At 42.9% G+C, this 20315-nt stretch overlaps 2 protein-coding genes and 1 long non-coding RNA gene across 3 annotated transcripts in view; 1 reads left to right on the top strand and 2 right to left on the bottom strand.

Moving 5' to 3' along the window:
* LOC121635255 (NLR family CARD domain-containing protein 3-like) overlaps positions 1-20315 on the bottom strand; it is a 1000352-nt gene that overhangs the window by 125874 nt on the left and 854163 nt on the right. The window lies entirely within an intron of this gene.
* On the bottom strand, positions 49-20178 carry prozb (protein Z, vitamin K-dependent plasma glycoprotein b). Its single transcript, XM_041978416.1, has 8 exons — positions 19800-20178; positions 17271-17434; positions 17144-17168; positions 10322-10552; positions 10116-10247; positions 9973-10043; positions 9747-9885; positions 49-974 (listed from the first exon to the last, which is right to left on the bottom strand). Exons 1-8 carry the CDS (start codon positions 19879-19881, stop codon positions 238-240), a joined length of 1581 nt encoding a protein of 526 aa, XP_041834350.1. The 5' UTR covers positions 19882-20178; the 3' UTR covers positions 49-237.
* On the top strand, positions 12124-13841 carry LOC121635369. Its single transcript, XR_006009442.1, has 2 exons — positions 12124-12457; positions 13745-13841. It is a non-coding gene; the product is annotated as an uncharacterized LOC121635369 (long non-coding RNA).

Below are 20315 nucleotides of genomic sequence, written 5' to 3'. Positions count from 1 at the left end.
CTCTGGAGCAGTGCATTGTGGGTACTGGAGTCCATATTTAGAAAAAGAAACCTTTTAATGTATTTATTCAAACTAAACACATTTAATTTACACATTTCAAATACATTTTAAAAGCCAGAAACTTGATGTTTAAAAGCTTCAGAGGCAGAAAAGCTGGAAAAGGATATTTTTTTGTTAAATGTTCATTTGGTGAAACCAGCTCCTCTTTAAACGAGTGTTAAAGATGGCGGCTGGCCATCAGCGGCTGTCGGGGTACTCGCTGACCTGGGGGGTCATGTGGTCCTCGGCCACCTGCAGCCTTGGTCGGATCCAGTTCAGGTAGCGTGACACTTTGGTGAACACCTGACCGTCGCAGCTTGCGGACGATGACATCAGCAGCCCGGTCAGGAAGGCTGTGCCTTTCTCCGCCGTAGCAACAGGTGACCCTGGCAACGGGCCGCCACACGGCGTCCTGCTGCCGCCATGTGACGACTGGAGCTTCTGACTCCTCGAACTGCTGGTGGAGTTTTCTGTCCCATTTGGCATCATGTTCAGCATGCTCTGAGTTTGATTCTGGATCTGGTTCTCTAAAGGTCTGTTTGGACTTGGGGCATCTTTAGGTTTCCATGACAACCGACTTTCATTGCCCAAGAGGGCGTTCAGCTTCCTCTGAGCTCCGTTCAGCCTCTTCATGCAGAACATTTTGTTGCTGAGCGAATGAGAGACGTTCAGCTTCCTGCGGCATTCCTCCAGCTTCACGTAGACCAGGTCCCTGTTCTGGCTCCGCCCCCTTCTGGCACTGACGCCGCTTCTCCCAGAATGCATCAGGATGTTTTCGCTGAAGTCCCTGGTGGGCAGGCAGAGGTGGATGATGGTGGGACCCAAGGGCAGTGGCGTAGCCAGCTCTATGAGGGCCAGGTCGTTGTCATGGTGATCTACATGGAAACGGTCGTGAAGGTACAGAGCATTGACTGGGTAAAGCATTTTGTCGTTGCCTAGGAGATGAGACATGACATAAACATAAATCAGTGGTCTGACAAATAAATAAAAAACAACTTATTTCATGTTTTCATAAAAAAATGAACAAAAACATAAAAGGAAATTTAAAAATATGTTTTGCTGAAAGTTTCCAACCCAAATTCCCAAAAAGTTGGGACACCGTGTAACATGTAAAACAGAATTCAATGATTTCCAAATCCCATCAGGTCATATTTTATCCCCAGTAGAAGATAAACATGTCAGAGGATGAAACGGAGACGTTTCACCATGAGATGAAAATATGAGCTGATAGTGAATCTGATGGAAAAAGTTGGAACAGGAGCAACAAAAGGCTGGAAAAGTACCTGGTACAAACCAGAAACACCTGGAGGAGCATTGGACAACTAACCAGGTTACCTGGCAACAGGTCAGTAACATGACTGGATATAAAAGGAGCATTTCAGAGAGGCAGAGTCTCTCAGATGGAAAGATGGACAGAGCTTCACCAATCTGAGACAAACTGGATCTAAAACTGGAACAATTTCAGAAAAATGTTCCTGAATGTAAAATTACAAAGACATTGAAGATCCACCATCTACAGTCTATAATATTTAAAAATAAGAAGGAATCTCTGTGTGCAGGGACAAGACTGGGGGTAAAATCTAGATGTTCATGATCAGATAGCACTACCATGCTGACATATGTGGAAATTTATCATTTCAGCCATGGAGAGTAGTGATGTTGTGAAACTGGAGGACATTACAAGACTTTAAAACTTGGTTACATTTTTCCAAAATTACAGTTTTACAGAAACAACCGGTTATTACTAAAGATTCTTCTAATTTCTAATTAGAAAGTTTTAAAATTTAAGTGCCTGTGATGTAGCCTGATCTTCTACAGTTGATAAAATGTGATTTCATGATGTCACAAAGTAGCATGAGGAGACATTTGGTATGTCCAATAAAGTGACCGAATGCAGGTTAAAGCTCCATCATGCAGAGAAGAAGCAGGATGTGAACAGGATCCAGAACCAGCTTCTTCCGTCTTCTCTGGACCAAAGCTCATTTAAAATGGTCTGAGGCAAAGTGGAAACCTGGATGAAGATGTGAACTAGTTTGTGGAAAGCATGTACGGCGTGTCCTGCAGACTAAAGAGGAGAGGGAGCATCCAGCTTGTTATCAGTGGACAGGTGAAAAGCTGCAACTGTTACACCTGTACATTAACACAAGAAAATTTCCTACAACTTTTACAAAAGCAGAAACACACACACACAGAAAAAACAGGGCTGCCAGTCATTAAGAGTTTTTAAATAATAACCAAATCAAAAAGACATAACAGCGACCAGATACTAACTCACAGGAAAAATAAAAAGAAGAATTATCTCTTAGTATAAAAACCCTCTGGACACCTCAGTGACTTTGTCAGCATGCAGAGCATGAGGAAGAGGAGTGATCAGTGATGAAGAGTGGTGAGTGAGATCGTGCAAATGCGACCACGCCTCCACGGGGGTGCATCCGAGGAGAGCCCCCTCAGCTCCTCCCCACATGACGTGCACGCCTCCCAAATCCCTACCTGTGTGTGTGTGTGTGAGAGACAGAGAGAGCAGGAAAGAAGAGAGATCTGGGGATGTACGTCCAGAGGGCAGCGAACTAATGCCTCAAGTGGCATTAGGCACCCCCGCTCCCCGGGATGTCCTCCAGGGCAAGACAAGCCAGGAGAGGCCGCCCCCCATGATTGGGCCATACAGGGACCGCAGCCACTGAGCCTCCACCGACCCCAGAAGGTACCCACCCCCCATATGCTTAACGGGGAATGAGAGGATGGGGAGGAGGACAGCGGCAGAGCCCAAACCCATGGCACACCACCCCCAGGCCTGCCCAGGCCCCTCCACAAGTGCACTTGACCCCCACCCCCAAACACACACAGAAACACATGCACACACCTATATCCTTGCACACCTATATCCTTGCACACTCCCACTCATCCTAACACACACACCTCCTCACCCACACCCACACTGTGTAAACACACACACAGCATACAAACCTCCCAATCTCATTCCCCAGCCACCCCCCCCCCCACCCCCCCCCACCATGCCCTGTGGGAGACGTCCCCGGTGGACCAGAGATTGGCGAGCCCCAAATCCGACACCCCCCACCGCCATCCCCAGCCACCCCCCATCACCTCCCACCCAGATGCGGCCGACCGGACATCCCCCAAGATCAGCAGCCCTCCATCAGTGCAGCCGCCCTGATTTCCGGCCCCCAGGGCAACCACCTCCCCCCGCCCACCCCCGGCGGCGCCCTGAGGAAGAGGGGTGTGAGGTGTCCCCATTGTCCTCCTCCTCCTCCCCACTCATGACTGTTTGTGGTGAGTGTGTTTTTTGCAAGTAAAACTGAGGGGCAGTGACCATATTGTGCCGGGAGCAGGGTCATATTAGTAGTCCCGCCCTCCATGCACCACATGACACGCCCCCCAGAAGTTGTTTGTGTTGGTGTTTTGATGTCTAAGTGTAATTAAAACTGAGAGGCGAGTTGCCACAGGGTGCAGCTAAGGAAGCCACTTGGGTGGCCCCACTGGCTACACCCCGCATGATGTTCACGCCTCCCAAATCCCTATGTGTGAGTGTGTGTGTGTGTGTGTCTATGTGTGTATGTAAGCGAGATAGAGAGAGCCATGACAGCACATCCAGGCAGGCCCAGACCCCCGTCACATATGGACCCCACCACCTTGGAGGGAGGGGGGACCACCCCCAGGCACCAGAGCCCAGAACCCCCACCCAGCCCGCCCCAGAATAGCCCAGCTACCCGGCCCAGGGCCGACACCCACTGACCCAGGCGCCACCAGTGGCCTCACCCCCCGCTACGATCCCAACCGCTGGCCACCCCCCACAGCCCCTGACAGGGCTGGACCCAGAGCTGCCCCCCACCGCAGAGCAGCCCACCAGTCACTCCCGGCCATTTACCAAACCCCCAAAACGACAAGGTCACAGTCCTCCACCTACACTAAGTGATGGAACTAAGCACAGGGGACCAGAGGGAATGAGATTCAGCTAAATAGTTCTTTGAGGAGGCAGACATTGTCTCACTACTGATGTGGTCAACTAAGAGATTCCTAAACTGCTGAATACACAGATTATTTTTGTTTTTCCAGTTCACAAGGATAGTTTTCTTTGCGATACATAATGCTGTGCGTATCATGTGTGCAGAGTTAATTGCCATATTAATGTCACCCAAGTCACCTAATAGACATAGTGCGGGGATTGTAGGAATATTACATTTAAACCATGTTGACATGTCCACACATACCTGAAGCCAGAACCTGGGGACAGGTGTGCAGGACCACAAGGCATGGAGGTAGTTATCTGGTGTGTTTTCATTGCAGTGTGTGCAGATGTTTGATTGTGACAGACCCATCCTGAACATCCTTTGTCCTGTGTAATGAGTTCTATGCAGAATTTTGAATTGTATTAGTTGCATATTTGAATTTTTAGTCATTTTAAAGGTGTTTAAACATATTTGTGACCATTTATCTTTATTAAAGTTACTGGATAAGTCACCCTCCCATTTTGAAGTTGGAAGACAGATTGAGTCTTCTAGTTTGAATAATAGTCTATATGTTTTTGATAATAGCTTTGGGGCATTGAGATTCATGAATTCTGCCACCCTAATAGGTAGCTGTAAGTTTAATTGATTAATGGTATATTTTTTACATATAATAGATTTAAGCTGGAGATATTCTAAAAATGTTTTGCTACTGATTCCATATTGTGAAGTGAGAATATTAAATGATAAGAAGTTTCTATTTTCTATTATATGTTCTAACTGTTTTATTCCTTTATTTTTCCATTGAGTAAAATTGATAAGCTTTTTGTTTTGCAGGATGTCAGGGTTGTTCCAGAGGGGTGTAAACTTACATGGAAAAAGTGAGGATTTGGTTATTTTTAAAAATTCCCACCAAGCCACTAAAGAGGAACTGATATTGATGCTTTTAAAACACTTATGTGTTTTGATGGTTGAGCTGATGAATGGCAGGTCAGAGATAAACAGATCCTCACACAATGCTTGCTCTACATCTAACCATGTTTCATCCAGACTGCTAGGTTTAAACCATTTGGAGATATACTGCAGCTTGTTAGCTAAGAAAACATGATTAAAGTCAGGTAGCTCCAATCCGCCTCTATCTTTAGTCTGTTGTAAAGTTTTTAGACTGATACGTGATGGCTTATTTTTCCATAAAAATTTAGATATATGTGAGTCCAGTGACTATTGCACACATTCAAGCTGGAACTAACAGAGCCTGTTAGTTATTGTATATAAAACAACATTAATCATTACATAAATTAAAAAAGTCTGTTGCATTTATTTCTTATGGTTCTATATGCATTTTTTTTCAGAGTAGTTTCAAGTGAAAACATGTTCGACAGGAAAACATAATTTCCTCATTTAAAAAAGTCAAATACCGTGTTAGCAACAAAAAAACAGCAAAAAAATAAACTGCATTGAAGGTCAGTTTTCTCATCTAGGACCACATAGAAAAGTGGCCTGGGTTGCACCGATCAGAAAAAATCCAATATGAGTCTCATATGGGCCAAACCATCAGAACTGAGCTGCAGTGTGAACGGAGTTTCCTTCGCTCTGATTTTTCCTACGATCACATCGCCGTCCTTCTCCGAAGGTTTGACTTTCTTTTTGAGTCACAGACCCTTGAAGCTATGTCTCTTTTACTAATGAATATCAGAGTTATATGGCGGCATTATCATGCCAAAATCCCGCGAGAGTAAACGAGATCCCGCGCGAGAGGAATTGAGATCCGCGCGCGAGTTCCACGGGGCGTTGTGGAGATACGCGCGCGAATGAAGCAGTCCGAGCGCGCGTGCGCGCGCGATTTCTCCGCACGCGCGGGCAGTATCTCCCCTCGCCTGAGTTTGCTTGCTTGCAGGGAATATCGGAGCCCTCGCGCGGACAATGTCTGCTCGCTGGCTCGTGCTGCTCACTCGCGGTAAAGTTTATTGGCAGTAGGTGGGCGGGGCCAGCAGGTTTTCTGTCATTACACACGATTGGCTACAGTCCCTGTCCTCTGTGATTGGCTGACTCACTTGGAAAAGAGGAAGACGAGGAAGCGGGAGTCGTCTCGGTGTCTCGGCCACATGGCAGATCATCGGGAGGTAAGTTATGCTGCATATTTTGCAACACTAATATTATTTTTGAAAAAGCTTATCATTTCTATAGCTCTTTATTTCGTTAAAATATACGAGGAACTTAATTTACATGGCGGCTGCTTTCTGCCAACAGCTTATAGTTGTAAAGTTGATGTAAGCTAATGCTAGCTGCCTTACCAGTCCTTGATTTGGTTTCGTCTGTTTGGTAGGAACAGTTGCAAGTCGCTGCCAAGCGGATTGTAGAATTACTTAAAACTGCCCTGGCTAACGAAGCAGACCCATCGTCACAAAATCGTAAGTGTATTGTCAATATTGTGTAAGATTATTTAGTAATGTCAGTCCATAAAGATTCCGTTTCATTGTTTTTAATGGTTTCACATTAAGCAGTCACTAATGCCTACTATCAGCCTGAAGAGCATCTCAAAAATAAAAGATCTGATGTCTCAGCAAAATCAGGAAAAAGTAGCCAATGCATTCATTTCCATGCTTCATTATTACAACAGTTTCTTTACTGGCTTCCCTAAAAAAAAAAGAAAAAACAGACAGCTGCAACTCATTCAGAATTCTGCTGCCTGACTTCTCACAAGGCCCAGAAGCCAGTTCTGAGGTCTGTCGCAGTCTGTCAGAGGATAGACTTTAAAGTTCTGTTGCTGGCCTATAAAGCACTGAAGGATTTAAGCTCTAAATACATCAATGACCTCCTGATCCAGTAGGAACCCACTAGACTCCATAGGTCATCTGGATCTGGTCTTTTCTTTTATCAGTTCCTGGAGTCAGAAACAGACATGAAATTGCGTTCAGCTTCTATGCCCCAAAGATCTGGAACTTTAGGGCTGGGTTTAAAAAATCAATCAATCAATTTAAGAATAAAAAAAAAAAAAATCAATCGATTCTGAAAATACCAAAATTGATTTTATTTTATTTTTTAAAGAAAGAGCATTCTTTTATTTGGCCATTCTTTTACTGTAGTGTTTCTGTTAACACTGTATTCTGTTTAACATGTGACGTTGATTATTTTCACAAATAAATGTTATGTATGTGACATGCCAGTGCTTCTGTACATGTTTTAATGGAAACCTGACTTACACACTGTTGAAAGGTTGCTTCAGCGTTTCATAAAAATTGCTATCTTCAAATGTCTAATATTCCAAGAAATATTGATGTGAAATGATTATCTGAAGATGAATTGATATTGAATCGAATCGAAATTAATCTAAGTCAAATAAATTTTTGCTCTTGTGAATCAAATTGATTCAGGAAATTTGGAGTGATCCCAGAAAGCCTCAGATCAGCTAAAACACTGTTTAAATCCAGGTTATAGACCGCCTGTTCTAAGCTGCATTTACATAGATTTCATGTACTTGTTAAGATTTTAAATCATGCATTTTATTCTTTTACTTTTCATCATCCACTCCGCACAGAAGGAAACCGGAGTCCAGAGCAGATGTGGCAGATTGGACTGATGAACACAAATGTTGTTCAGCCTGACATACCAGAGGTATTGCTTAAACCTTTCACTACATGATAAGTTTGCTTGTGATTGTCTTTTAAGGTAGTTTAAAAAAAACAAACATATACTGTTATTTGACTGAAATGTATTTATAAAGCACTTTTCATGCATACATAGCAAAAAGTGCTTTACATATTAAATTCAACAATGTTTTAATTAATTAAAAAATCTCTCACACAGTTATAAAAAAATAGTTGTGTATGTGTGAGTATCTTTTGGCTGTACAGGGGCAATTAAAGTACTGTTACCTTTACACTATAGAGGCTTTGCACTGAGAATGGAAAAAGAAAATAAAATTTTCTTTTATACAGTGGTAGGATATTAAAATTATTTAAACATTATAAAAAAAACACTTCACTTTTTTGGCTTTCTAATTTCCAGTATTAAAACATGAATGTATTGTACTTCATATGTGCATGTTGCAGTCTATTTGCGCCTACACTGAGAGAGAATGGAAATTAAAAATAAACAACTCCTTGTTTAGGAGCCCGATGTTGACTGGGAAATGGCGGCAGACTACAATGGAGAAGATGAGGATGCAGGAATAGTTGTCCCTGAATTTGAGTGCCCTTTGACTCCAGAAGACCTGTCTGAAATTCAATCATTACTTGAGGAAACTGATCCAGAAACTCCAGTCAGGGAAATTTACCTTCTTTGTCGTGAGTATGTAGCTGCAAGATGTAGCTCTTAACAAGTCGACATGGAGGCAGTCAGCCTGTGACCTTGTTAAGGCATTATGGAAGTCTGTTTCTTTCTCTTAAAACTGCACAGAGGAACTGGTTTGCTAATTTGAAAGACATTCACACAACTGTATGTGAAAGGTAAATATGGCATTCAAGACTGATATTCTTGTTTGTTTTAAATCAGTTTGATTGTAATTCTTTCATGCTTTTTATGCTTGATGTTTTTTGTAAAGCACTTTCAATTGCTTAAACTGTGTGATTTGTAAGTAAATACTGGATTAAAATGAAACAGCTTAATACATCTTTGTTCAACTGCAATATTTAAATTTACATTTTTTTAAAGTGGCATCAAAATCAGGTTTTAAAAGAATTAAGAACTTGGACATCTGTGGTCCTCCTTCATCTCTACTGCTGGTAACTGACTGCAGGTAATGTTGGAGTGGCTGATTTGTCTCAGCCATCAGTTTTTTCTTCCCAGTACAATGGCCAAACGCAGTATATGGGCTGTAGCTAATCAAAAGTAGACATGGAGGAAGCCAGTTTGTGGCAATGGAGCATTGTGGAGGTTCCTGTTGCTGCAAAAGCAGTAAAGTAAAAATATTCCATCACACTGATCATCAAATTAAAAATATTTATTACAAAGGGAAATTTAACAATAATGAGTGTAACACCACTTTTTTTGTATACAAAAGATCTAAATTGGGCCATATTATGAATTAACTGCATTAGAAGCAAGGCCAAAGAGAAGACAGTTGAGTAAGAAATTGTTCAAAAACATAAAAACAAATGTACACACAATTCTGGTAACTTTCATTAACCTGCTACTGTATTGGACTTGTTAAACAATGATCAAACTGGGTGGTTTTTAAACTTTTAAACTTTAATGACGTTTTCCTTGTGGCATCTCCAACAAGTTATGAAAATGTCATCAAGACCTATCCATAACTCTTTGAGTTATGTTGCTTATTAACAAACGAAAACAAAGGTTGGGTAAAACTTCCTTCATGGAGAAAATAAATAACAAGGGGCGCATTGGAAGCCGCTGGTTTCTGGGCAGCAGCTTCTCTTTTTAAGTGAGAGCCAATCACAGAGGACGGGGACTGTAGCCAATCGTGTGTAATGACAGAAAACCTGCTGGCCCCGCCCACCTACTGCCAATAAACTTTACCGCGAGTGAGCAGCACGAGCCAGCGAGCAGACATTGTCCGCGCGAGGGCTCCGATATTCCCTGCAAGCAAGCAAACTCAGGCGAGGGGAGATACTGCCCGCGCGCGCGGAGAAATCGCGCGCGCACGCGCGCTCGGACTGCTTCATTCGCGCGCGTATCTCCACAACGCCCCGTGGAACTCGCGCGCGGATCTCAATTCCTCTCGCGCGGGATCTCGTTTACTCTCGCGGGATTTTGGCATGATAATGCCGCCATAGAGTTACGTACCAGCGACCACATGGAAGTCAGAAGGTCGGAGATCAGATCCCGACTCAAGGAGGAGGCAGCGGGCTGCGGTCAGGACCGCGTACCGACCCAGCACCACGCCACCACAGAGCTCCTCCCCTCTGCTGTTCTGCAGCGACACCTGGAGTCAGAAAACAAACCATCAGGAGCGTTTAGCACCTGTTTGGTCTTTTATTGGGTGTTTGGTCTTTGGCTGAGAACAGCTTACCTGCCAGGGGCAGTTGCCATGGCGACACATCAAGGCGTCGGCGTCGGGAAGCCTTCCACAGGGAAACTTCACTGTTAACACAAAGATGGAGCATTAATGAAAGTGTTTAACGTTCTGCTGTCGCTGCGTTTTTGGACTCGAACCTTTGGGCTCACAGCTCCGCCCGTCGCTCTGCAGTTTGAACCCCGTCGTGCACGAGCAGGTGAAGGAGCGGGAGGACGCCGTGCACAGCTGGTGACAAGCCGTCGGCCCTTCAGTCGGACACTCAGACAATTCTGAGACAGACAGGAAGTGTGTGTTAGATCAGGAAGGTGGCGCCATACAGTGCTCCAACTGTCAGTGAACGCACCGTGCTTGTGGACCTCGGCCTTCCCCTTATCTGTGTCAGTCAAATCTGGTGCAAAGGATTGTGGCATACTCGATGGCTGTACTCTATCTTCCAGCTCTTCCTGCTCTTCCAGTGCTCCCAGTTCACAGGTCTGTCCGTAGTGGGGGGCGCTGCAGGAGCAGGAAAACCCCCCCACCTTATCTGTGCAGTTTCCACCATTGAGGCAGGGGTTGGGCATACACTGGTCCCCATCTCCACCAATAAGAGATAAAGGCAGTAAAAGTCATTTCTCTGGTACCTGCAGTCACTTTGAAAAGATTTAACTAAAATAAAGAAGAATGACGTCAGTATGAAGATTAGCTGCAGCTGCTCCAGGACAAGAGGCGGGTTCAAGTTAATATGCTCAGACCAGCATGTGGTTCAGACCACAGCTCAACAGCATGGGGGTTTGTTTGGTTCAGTTTCAGGCCCTGTTTACACAAAGACAGGAAAATGCTAAACTTTTGTTAAGTTGTGGCGTCTTGTTTCCATGGTAACAGAGTTTTGCATAGAAAAAAACTGCAACGGTTCGACAGAGAAATTTTCTGAAACCACAAAGCGAATCCGTGTAAACTGGAATCTTTCTGTGACGATGATGTCTGTCACGTCATCTTTCGCCTGCGCACTCAGACCCTGTTCACGCCTGCAAACAGGTGGAAAACATCCCTTTCCGAAAGAACTGAGGAGGCCGTACCGTGGATGCACGTGGACTGGTTCAATGTTTATTAAAACTCATTAAAATGATCTTACTGCACACGTTGAACCTGGAATCAACAGTTATTGCCTGTAAAACTGGGGATCACACTCCTCAGCCTCCCCGGTACGGTCTATTCAGGGGTGCTGTCGGATAGTCAAACCTCGGATTGAGGAGGAGCAGTGTGGTTGTGGAACAGTGGACCAGCTCTGCTCCCTCTTCAGGGTCTTGGAGGGGGAATAGGAGTTCGCTCAACCAGGACCTGGAGAAGGCGTTCAACCAGGCTTCCGTGGGGCGTGCTCCGGGAGTATGGAGTGCTGAACCCCCTGTACAAGGCTGCCCTTTGTCTGCGATTCTGTTTTATAACTTTTATAAATTATATAACTTCCTCGCAGAAGCTGATGTGGGATGTCAATAGCTGCATTTCCATTTCAGTTTTCTTCAAAATAAAAGCCATATTTCTCAAATTTCGACAAACTGCAGTTGCGATTTGCAGGTGTTTCCACTGAACAGTGTTTAGCACATTAGCCTTTATTCTTGTAAAATCTTCTCTCGTAAGCTCCGCTTTGAGAAGATTTGTAATTCTTTGTAAAACTCTGCATTTTCTGTTGCTTGTATCAAGGATAGCGTTTATAATTTTTATTTAACTATTTGTAAAAAGCTTCCATCTCCTCCTGTGGCTACTCCTACCGCACCATCTTTATTTGAAACTACCTGGTCACGTGACCGCTTACGTCACATCTGGTGACATGTAAATGTGGAAAAAGTGTTTCCATAACACTTTTGTGATATACTTCTATATAGACACGTCTGAAAAAAATAACACCTCATGAGAGCATAAAAACTTTTAAACGATATTTGAGTTTATTTTCTGAAATGTAGGCGTTTCCATTACCGATTTCTATTGTGATATTTAGGTTTTGTGTAATTCTGGAGGTGATGGAAATGCACAAACAGTAGGTAGAGAAATCTTCCTCCTCAAAGCGGAGTCTCACGGGACGAGATTTTACGAGAATAACGGCTAATGCACTAAACACTATTCAATGGAAACACCTGCAAATCGCAATTATATTTTATCAAAATTTTAGAAATATCGCTTTGATTTTACAGAATATTGTAATGGAAACGCAGCTAGTGGCGGTCAGTTCGTTGACGTCAGCTGTTGCAGCTTCAAGACTCTCCAATCAGAGCAGGCCTACAGCTTTGACTCCTCAGTCCACTTCCTCAGTCCTTACTACAGGCTTCTGTCTGTAGGTGAGGATGAGACGAAGCAGACCGTGGTCAGGAAGTCCTAAAGCAGCGTGGGGGACAGAGTGATAGGCGTCTTTTAAAACAGTGTAGCAGTGGTCCAGAGGGGTTTTGTCTCTGGTGGGACACTTTTGTCTGTACTTTGGAAGCTCGTGGGTGAGGTTTATATATATGATGTATATTTATTAGGGATGGGAAGATTAACCGATATGAATCGATACGCGGTCGTGCGCGTGCACGATGCGAGTGCATCGGTAGAGCAGCAGAGGATGAATGAAACTTTTGAAGCAAATCTAGATGCATCGGTTTTTGCGAGATGCATCGGTTTTTCTGAGATACAGCTTATTCTTTTAATACAGAATGTGTTTATTTATTAACAAGTGTTGTCAACCTGTTTTTTTAGCGCATAATTTAAACGACCTACATAAAGTAGGCCTAAGCAACGGACTTGCGGATGTTTACACTACAACTCATGGGGGCTGTGCGGATGAAGCCAGTGATGCGCCCACAGGTAGTTGTCAGGAAGCGCGAATTAGCAAAACAAACATGTCGGACGCCAAGATCATTTATCCTCCACTTAGTTTCAAGTCCAAAGTTTGGGAACACTATAGATTTTACAAGAAAGAAGGACGACTTGACAAGACAGCTGCAATTTGTAAAATGTGCCGCGCATCTGTAAAATACACGGGCAGTACGACTAATCTGATATCTCACTTGAAGCGGCGCCACGGTGTTGTTGTAGAAGCGTCTGCCAGTGTCCCTGCATCCCCTTCCTCCAGCTCGGATCCCCCTGTAGCTACGAGCTCCAGAAGCGGTGAGAAAAGTATTGCACTCATACATTGTTTTTCTTGGAAATACTTAAATATGTGCCATGTGTTTTAAAATGGCCTAAGTAGTATGTGCCATGTGTTTTAAAATGGCCTAAGTAGTATGTGCCATGTGTTTTAAAATGGCCTAAGTAGTATGTGCCATGTGTTTTAAAATGGCCTAAGTAGTATGTGCCATGTGTTTTAAAATGGCCTAAGTAGTATGTGCCATGTGTTTTAAAATGGCCTAAGTATGTGCCATGTGTTTTAAAATGGCCTAAGTAGTATGTGCCATGTGTTTTAAAATGGCCTAAGTAGTATGTGCCATGTGTTTTAAAATGGCCTAAGTATGTGCCATGTGTTTTAAAATGGCCTTATTGTAAACCAACACTCAAGCTCTGAGAGAAAAAACAGTTTGTAAAAATGTCTTGGCTTTACTTGGTTAATAAAAAATCAAACTAATTCATTGGCACTGCATCCTCTTTCACATTACTACATGAAATTGATCTATTTAAATAGTACTGAATTATTGCATCATATCGTGATATGGGTGTAAATCGTATCATACCGCATCGCAAAATGCCACACATGTATCGTTAATATATCGCATCGGATACTTAGTATCGAGATGCGTATTGGATCGGCATTATACCTTAGATGCCCAACCCTAATATTTATATAAGTTTGACACGTGCTTTAGAGGCAGGGAGACTTTTACAACCAAGTAACAGATCATTTTGTGGAGGAGGATAGGCGACATACAAAGAAATGGCATCAACCCGTTACATTTCTCAGATTAAAGCGGACCAAAAACGAAGCAGGATGAGGGAGAACATCAGTCAAGCGTTGAGCGTTGGTGCCGACTGAAGGAAGAAAAGGGGCTTAAAAGTCAAGCGGAGGTTGCCACTTTCCTTCTCAACAGGTAAGTAATACGTTTGCTAATGCTAATGCTAATCAATGGTCAGCCTTACTGTAACATTTTAATGCTCATTAACGGTCAGCCGGGACTGTAAACTGGCACAGGTGTGTTGCAGCGGGTTTGTCTATGTTCGTTTGTGGTGAGGTTTTTCTTCTTGCAGTCGTTTTTTTTTTCAAGCTGCTGCTTAGTAAATACGGTTAACTTCAGCTCAGGATGTTTGGCGTACCTCGCAACTAGTAGAATCTAAGGTTGCAGCAACATTGAACGAGTGTGAGTGCGACACCTAGTGGTGGGGGGGAGTTAAAGTTGTAGCTATCGCCTTTAAGTGAATTATTCTACTTCTTATTATCCTTTTGATGAACAACCTGTAATAAAATTGATTAAACCACCAGAATTTCAAATTTTAAAACAAAGAATCTAACTGAGCATTAAAATTATTGAATTTGTGTTCACATCTTTATACTTGATCTGTTTAGAATTAATATGAAATGTTTATAACACATGAAAGGAGAAAATGTGCTCTATTCATCGCCCCTTGCTGCTATAAAGGTTTTGTCTAGGCCAGGTATGTTCCTGTGTGTGTGTTGATGTGTTGATGTGAGAAAGAGGAACACTAATGAGATATGAAACATTTCCAGTGGCCAATATGCTGCCAGTTCTTATAACAGTAAATTTGACTCTACGGGATTCAGTGCCTCACCAGCCATGAACCTCACCGCACGTCACTGCTGGACTAACTGGTAAAAAGGGCCAGTTCCTCCATAGCTGCAGTGAGAGGTTCAGGAGATCCTTCGTCATTAGACCTGTGGTTCTCAAACTTTTCCTACCGTGCCCACCCTTTGGAAAAATAAACATTATATTCATATATATATGTGGCAGTATGAGGTGAGGAAGTGCAGTATTAACCAATCAGCGGAAGGGGGCGACGTATTTAAGCAGGCGAGGAGACAGTCTTGGACAGGGTCCGTCTGGTTGGCAGATCGCCTGACTTCCGGCTGATGTGGAGATTGTTGCTGCGCGTAGAATGGGCTATCACCTTGAGACTGCTGTGGTAGGTTAACCTCACTTCTCCTGCTGTATCTGGTTTTACTATCAGAGTAAGTGTTAACAGACTGTGCTCCAGTAGGGAAACCTGTGTGTTGTGCTGCCTCTCGTGCTGGAACGGCTTCTCTGTGTGACGAGCGCTGGTCATCCGGGTAGGTCAATCCACGGTTGGTGGGCGCTTTTCCCAGCTGCATCGGATTTTCATGGTTATCTGTTTTTGTTTTAGGGGAATTTATCTGACGGCATTTTTACGATACAGCCACCTTCTAGACAACAGGCAGCGGTCCGCGGTGGCGTGTGGATCACGAGCTTCACAGCCATTCCCCACGCTGACAGACCGCTGCTCGGCGGATTGATGCTGCTTTGCTTATTTTAATTTTTTGGATTCTTTTTAAGTTATTGGGGACGCATTTTATTTACTGCAGCTCCACTGGAAGCCCGGGACGAGGCCCGCGACGAAGGTTGATACTGGCGGGTGGCTTCCAGTGTGGATATTTTATATTGTAACCGTTTTATTTTTGTTTATTTATTGTCTTTTATTTTGGCGTGCCCAAACTCCACGGTTCTTGTATTAATTGTATTTTATTCTTTCTTTTAGTGGCCGGAAAGTGTAGGAGTTGGTGGTGCCTTAACGGCGTGGGTCCCTCTTCCTGGTTTGATCCTCCCCTCGTTTGCATGCTGAGCACGTCTGCCTGTGCTGTGTGGCCGAAGGTGTGAAGAGTGTTTATCTTGCACGTGTGTCTGGGGTGGTTTTAGTTTGGCTTCCTTCACTTCGTTTGGCCCACCTTCCTCCCGGTAAGCTTCCGCCATCTTTTAATGTTGGACCTTGAGTTTCTTCTTTTAGTCCTGCTTTGCTTTGTTTATTTGAACAATAAAGATTGGTTAATTATTTGGACGCTGGTCTCAAGCCTCCTTAGTAAAACGAACCTGTGTGCTTTGTTGGAGTTCCTGTTATCATTCCCCGTGGTGAAAGTCCCGGGGTGGCGTTGTCTGCAACTAATTATACGATTTACTATCTTTTAGCCTGTATAGCATCCCGAGCTAATGTGTATGTAACCTCTGGCTCCCCCGAGCTTGCCACATATATATAACTATATAACTTATAACTATGTAACTTACTATACTCATAACATTCTAGACATGAGGTAATAAGAAACACATTTACTGTTAAACCAGGAGCGAGATATCTCTTTCATACCAGTTACCTGTTCATCCATATCTCTCTTTCTTTTCTCCCTTTGATGTTTTCGGTAAACCCTGATCTCTGATCTACAGTACTTCTTCTTCTTCTTCTTTTCTTCTTCTTCTTCTTCTTCTCCTTCTTCTTCTTCTTTATATATTTTAGTGGTTAGTAAAAACAAATTGGTGCGTTACTCGTCTGGAGTTTGGACCAGACCAGACCGTTTCCTAGAGCCCAAGTTGTCATAACATTAGTTTGTCTACTACATTTTCCCAATCCCATGGGTCACATTAGGATAGCCAATCCTAACAGGAAAAAACCTCTTTTGCAGGAATTTAGTTGAACTTTTTATCAGATAAATAGTGCTCAGCAAAACAATGGATATGCACGTCTTGTTACCCAAAGGAAGCAAATGCTAGGAGATGAGTAGGAGTCCCAGTTCGGAACCCTGAGGAACTCCAGGACAAAATCTGGTCTGGGTGAAGGAAGCATTATTTACATGTATAAACCAGAATCCATCAGAAAAAGAAAACCCTTACAAGCAAAAATGTTATTCAAATTAACATTTAGATCTACATCACCAGACAGGCTGCGCAGTGAAGGGAATTCGATAAGAAATATAAAAATTTAGCACGTTTACAGGCAAGACACTGACTACCTGGCAGGTTTTATGAGCATATATTAGCAAGGATTTGGTTAATTCAAATCAGCATTTAATTCATGTTACACTTGATTGCACATGTGAAATCATCACTAGTGAAAACTGATCAGTTTTCTGCAACTAGCTTCATCAAACTTTGAAAGTGTTTTTATATCGATGTTACTCTCATCATGGTTTATTCAGTCATGAATTAAATAAATTAAGAAATATGTATTGTGAGCTTCTCAAGTGTTTAGATGAGATAAAACTCACCTAAATAAACAGTCCAGAAGGCGACCTGCAGACAAACAAACAGTATTTAAAATTTAGTTTAGATTTTTCCGGTATCGTCACTGGACTTTGATGATAGAAAGTCCCACTGTCTGAGCAGTGGACCCACCGTCTTTTCATTGTTTTCGAAGACTTCTCGCGCTTCCTCGTAGTTGCAGAGCTCCTCATAGCACTCCCTCTCCAGGTTCCCCTGCAGGATCTCCTCCACCAGGAACTGGTTGGCCCGTTTGGACCGCAGGAACACAGTGTGGGCCCCAGGAGCCCCACGAAACACTGCAAACACAAGAGCCAAGGCAGCGCCGCCCATAGTGGAGCTTCCAATATTACACAGGAAGTAAATTCATAGTCTATTCTTGAATGAAATCTTTATTTTATTCAGCTTTGTTTACATTTCACTCGTTTGTCTTCATGTAAGAAGTAATTCTCTGTCAAACAGGAACAACCAGCTGAGTCATGATGGCTAAACTGGTCTACAATGCTTGGTTTAATCATTTTGTCACACAATGATGTTACACTTGTGATTTTAACTGACTCGTTCCTAAATTATGTGGATGAAAATCCTACAACGCTACATATCTTTATGTAATGTTTTTTCGTAATTTGAATAAAATATGTATCATGAAATGTCTGATTTTCAAACAGCCATCTATAGTTATTGCTCACCACGTATGTGATGTTAATTAATACATTTTTGCTTTTAATTATAATTTACTTCCATTAAGCAACACATTGTTAATGAGAGGGAAATTGTTGTAATTTTTATTTTCTGTCACACATTTTCCAACCTCAGACTCTAACGTCAGATCTAACCTTCAAACCAACCTACTAATCTAAGTACCTGAACCCTTAACAAAGTCCCTAACCTACTTACCCAGCTCACCTATCCAACTCACTTACCTAGTATAACCTAAACCACATGTTATGGATGTTAGGTTATGGATGTCAGTCCATAACCTAACCGAAGTACTTAACCTGCACAACTAACTGACTTACTCTACTAACCTACTACTAATAGAACTAATAGAACTTACCCATCATTACTACCATAACTTACCTCTCTGACCGTTCCATCCTTCTGTCTTACAAACTAACCTTCTGTAATGAAACCCTAAAACTACCAACAAAAGTACATAACCTGCCTACCAACCCCGTCACCCCCACTGTACCTAAATTACTAAACTAGATTCTCACCTATACCTACCTAAGCCTAACCATATAATCTATCCCTCCCACCCCTGCCTTAACGTTAAAGGCCCGTTTATGTTCGACGCAGAAGATGGATACGAAGATGGACGGACAGTTTCGTCCGTCTTCTGCGTTGGTTACTTGCAAAATTTGGTCCGTTTTCACGGAGCTCAGCAGAAAACAGAGCAATACCACCGGAAATCACCGGGGGCAGTGCTGAGCAGAATAGGTGATATGCAACCAGAGAAAGAAACAAAGCAGAGAAGAAGAGGAGGATTAGAAAGAAAAAAAAACAGGAAAAAAAATTATGAGGACAACTGTAGAAATTGTGCGAGCTTTTGAAGACAAATGTCTGACCCTGGCGTCAGATTGTGGGAGTGAACTCTGAACTCAGCATCGCCCACTAGTGGAGGAATTGACTTAGCAAACGTGGCAACGTACAAGACACACAGACGTATGAGGACGGCAATGTATGACAACGTTTGAAAAATCGTCCCTATTTACAGGTCTTAACATCATACCTAGCTACCTTAGCTAACAACCCATCTACCTGTCCTAAAAACTAACTAACGGTTAGGCAGACTGGTTTTTAGGCTAGATGGGTGGTTAGGTCCTAACCCAGTGGTTCCACAACAGTAATGTCAAGCACCCCCACCACCACCACTTTGCACCCCAACGCTTACAAAGAAAAAAATAAAATAAAATAAATGTACAAAAAAATGTGCCACAAAATAGTCTTTAGTTAAATTGGCTGCGACTTGTTAACTATAGTCAGCGTATATTTTTGTGAGGCGTTTAAAACCAGGAAACTCTGCAAACTACTTTGTGAGTTGAGCTTTCAGTGAGACGGATGCTGCTTTAGTAAAACTGCTCTGCTATATGTGACAGTTTAGTAGTTTATTTCTAAAGAAATCCACTGTCTTTGTGTTCAGGATGAGACATCCCCAAGTGGCTTCCTGCTGTCAACAACACACACACACACACACACACTCTGGCGTCATAACTCTGGGCCCTGCCCCCCTGGTTTGGGAACCACTGCTCTAACCTCCCAACCTATCTTAGTAAGCTACCTAACCCTAACACTAACCCTAACATGTCCTAACCCCATACAATACATTTATCCTCACTGCCTTACCTGACCTAACTACCTATTCTACCTAGCTAACTTTAACTAACACACATTATTTAAGTTATTTTTTCACCAATCATAGATTTCTGGGCATATTTCATAAAATTAAAACATAATCAGCAATAAACACACTTAATTCTCATTTATTGGTTAATAATCCTCATTGTAGGTTAAAGTTAGACAGAAATATCATTTAAGTTGCTTTCACCACCTTACAAGTCATTATTATACTTTGTACTTTACAGCAGATCAGATTTTTGTGTTCACAGCGTTGGTACTTAAACACGTCTGGTCGGTGGAGCAGTTTAACCAGGAAGCTCTTACCTTCGCCGTGGCCGAACACCTGAAGGAAACCTCCGAGGAGGCAAAGCGCCGTCAGAGATGCTGACATGATGCCGACCGCCATGACACTGAAAGCAGGGCCTCCACACACACGTACACCCGGTGACTCACACACTCATTCAGCAGGACTTCCCACAAACGGCGGCGTCTCAGTTGGATCTTTATCGTGTTTTTAACCAGTTCTACCCTTTAACAGACGCAGAGTTCAGATAAAACCACCTGTTTTCAGTTTCATTTCCGCCTACAGGTTGTTTTCTGGGTCTAATCTTGTAAATTTGGGAGCTTTAGTTAGTTAAACACGTCAGTGTGATAGTTTCTGTAAAGAGTTAAATGGAAATAACAGTTCTAGGCGAACGTCGTGTTCCAGGTCTGGACTTTGGCCTCCCAAACTACACAAAACAAGCAGCAGCTTTGACCTCGAAACTTGTCCACTCATCATGTTTACTTTGAGTCAAACGGGGGATTTTTCACCCTGATCAATAATTAATACGACATTTG

This window comes from Melanotaenia boesemani, chromosome 24, assembly GCF_017639745.1.
Source record: "Melanotaenia boesemani isolate fMelBoe1 chromosome 24, fMelBoe1.pri, whole genome shotgun sequence".
Classification (NCBI taxonomy): Eukaryota; Metazoa; Chordata; class Actinopteri; order Atheriniformes; family Melanotaeniidae; genus Melanotaenia; species Melanotaenia boesemani.
Note: the sequence above shows the minus strand (reverse complement) of the source record. Positions and strands in the feature narration are given on the sequence as shown.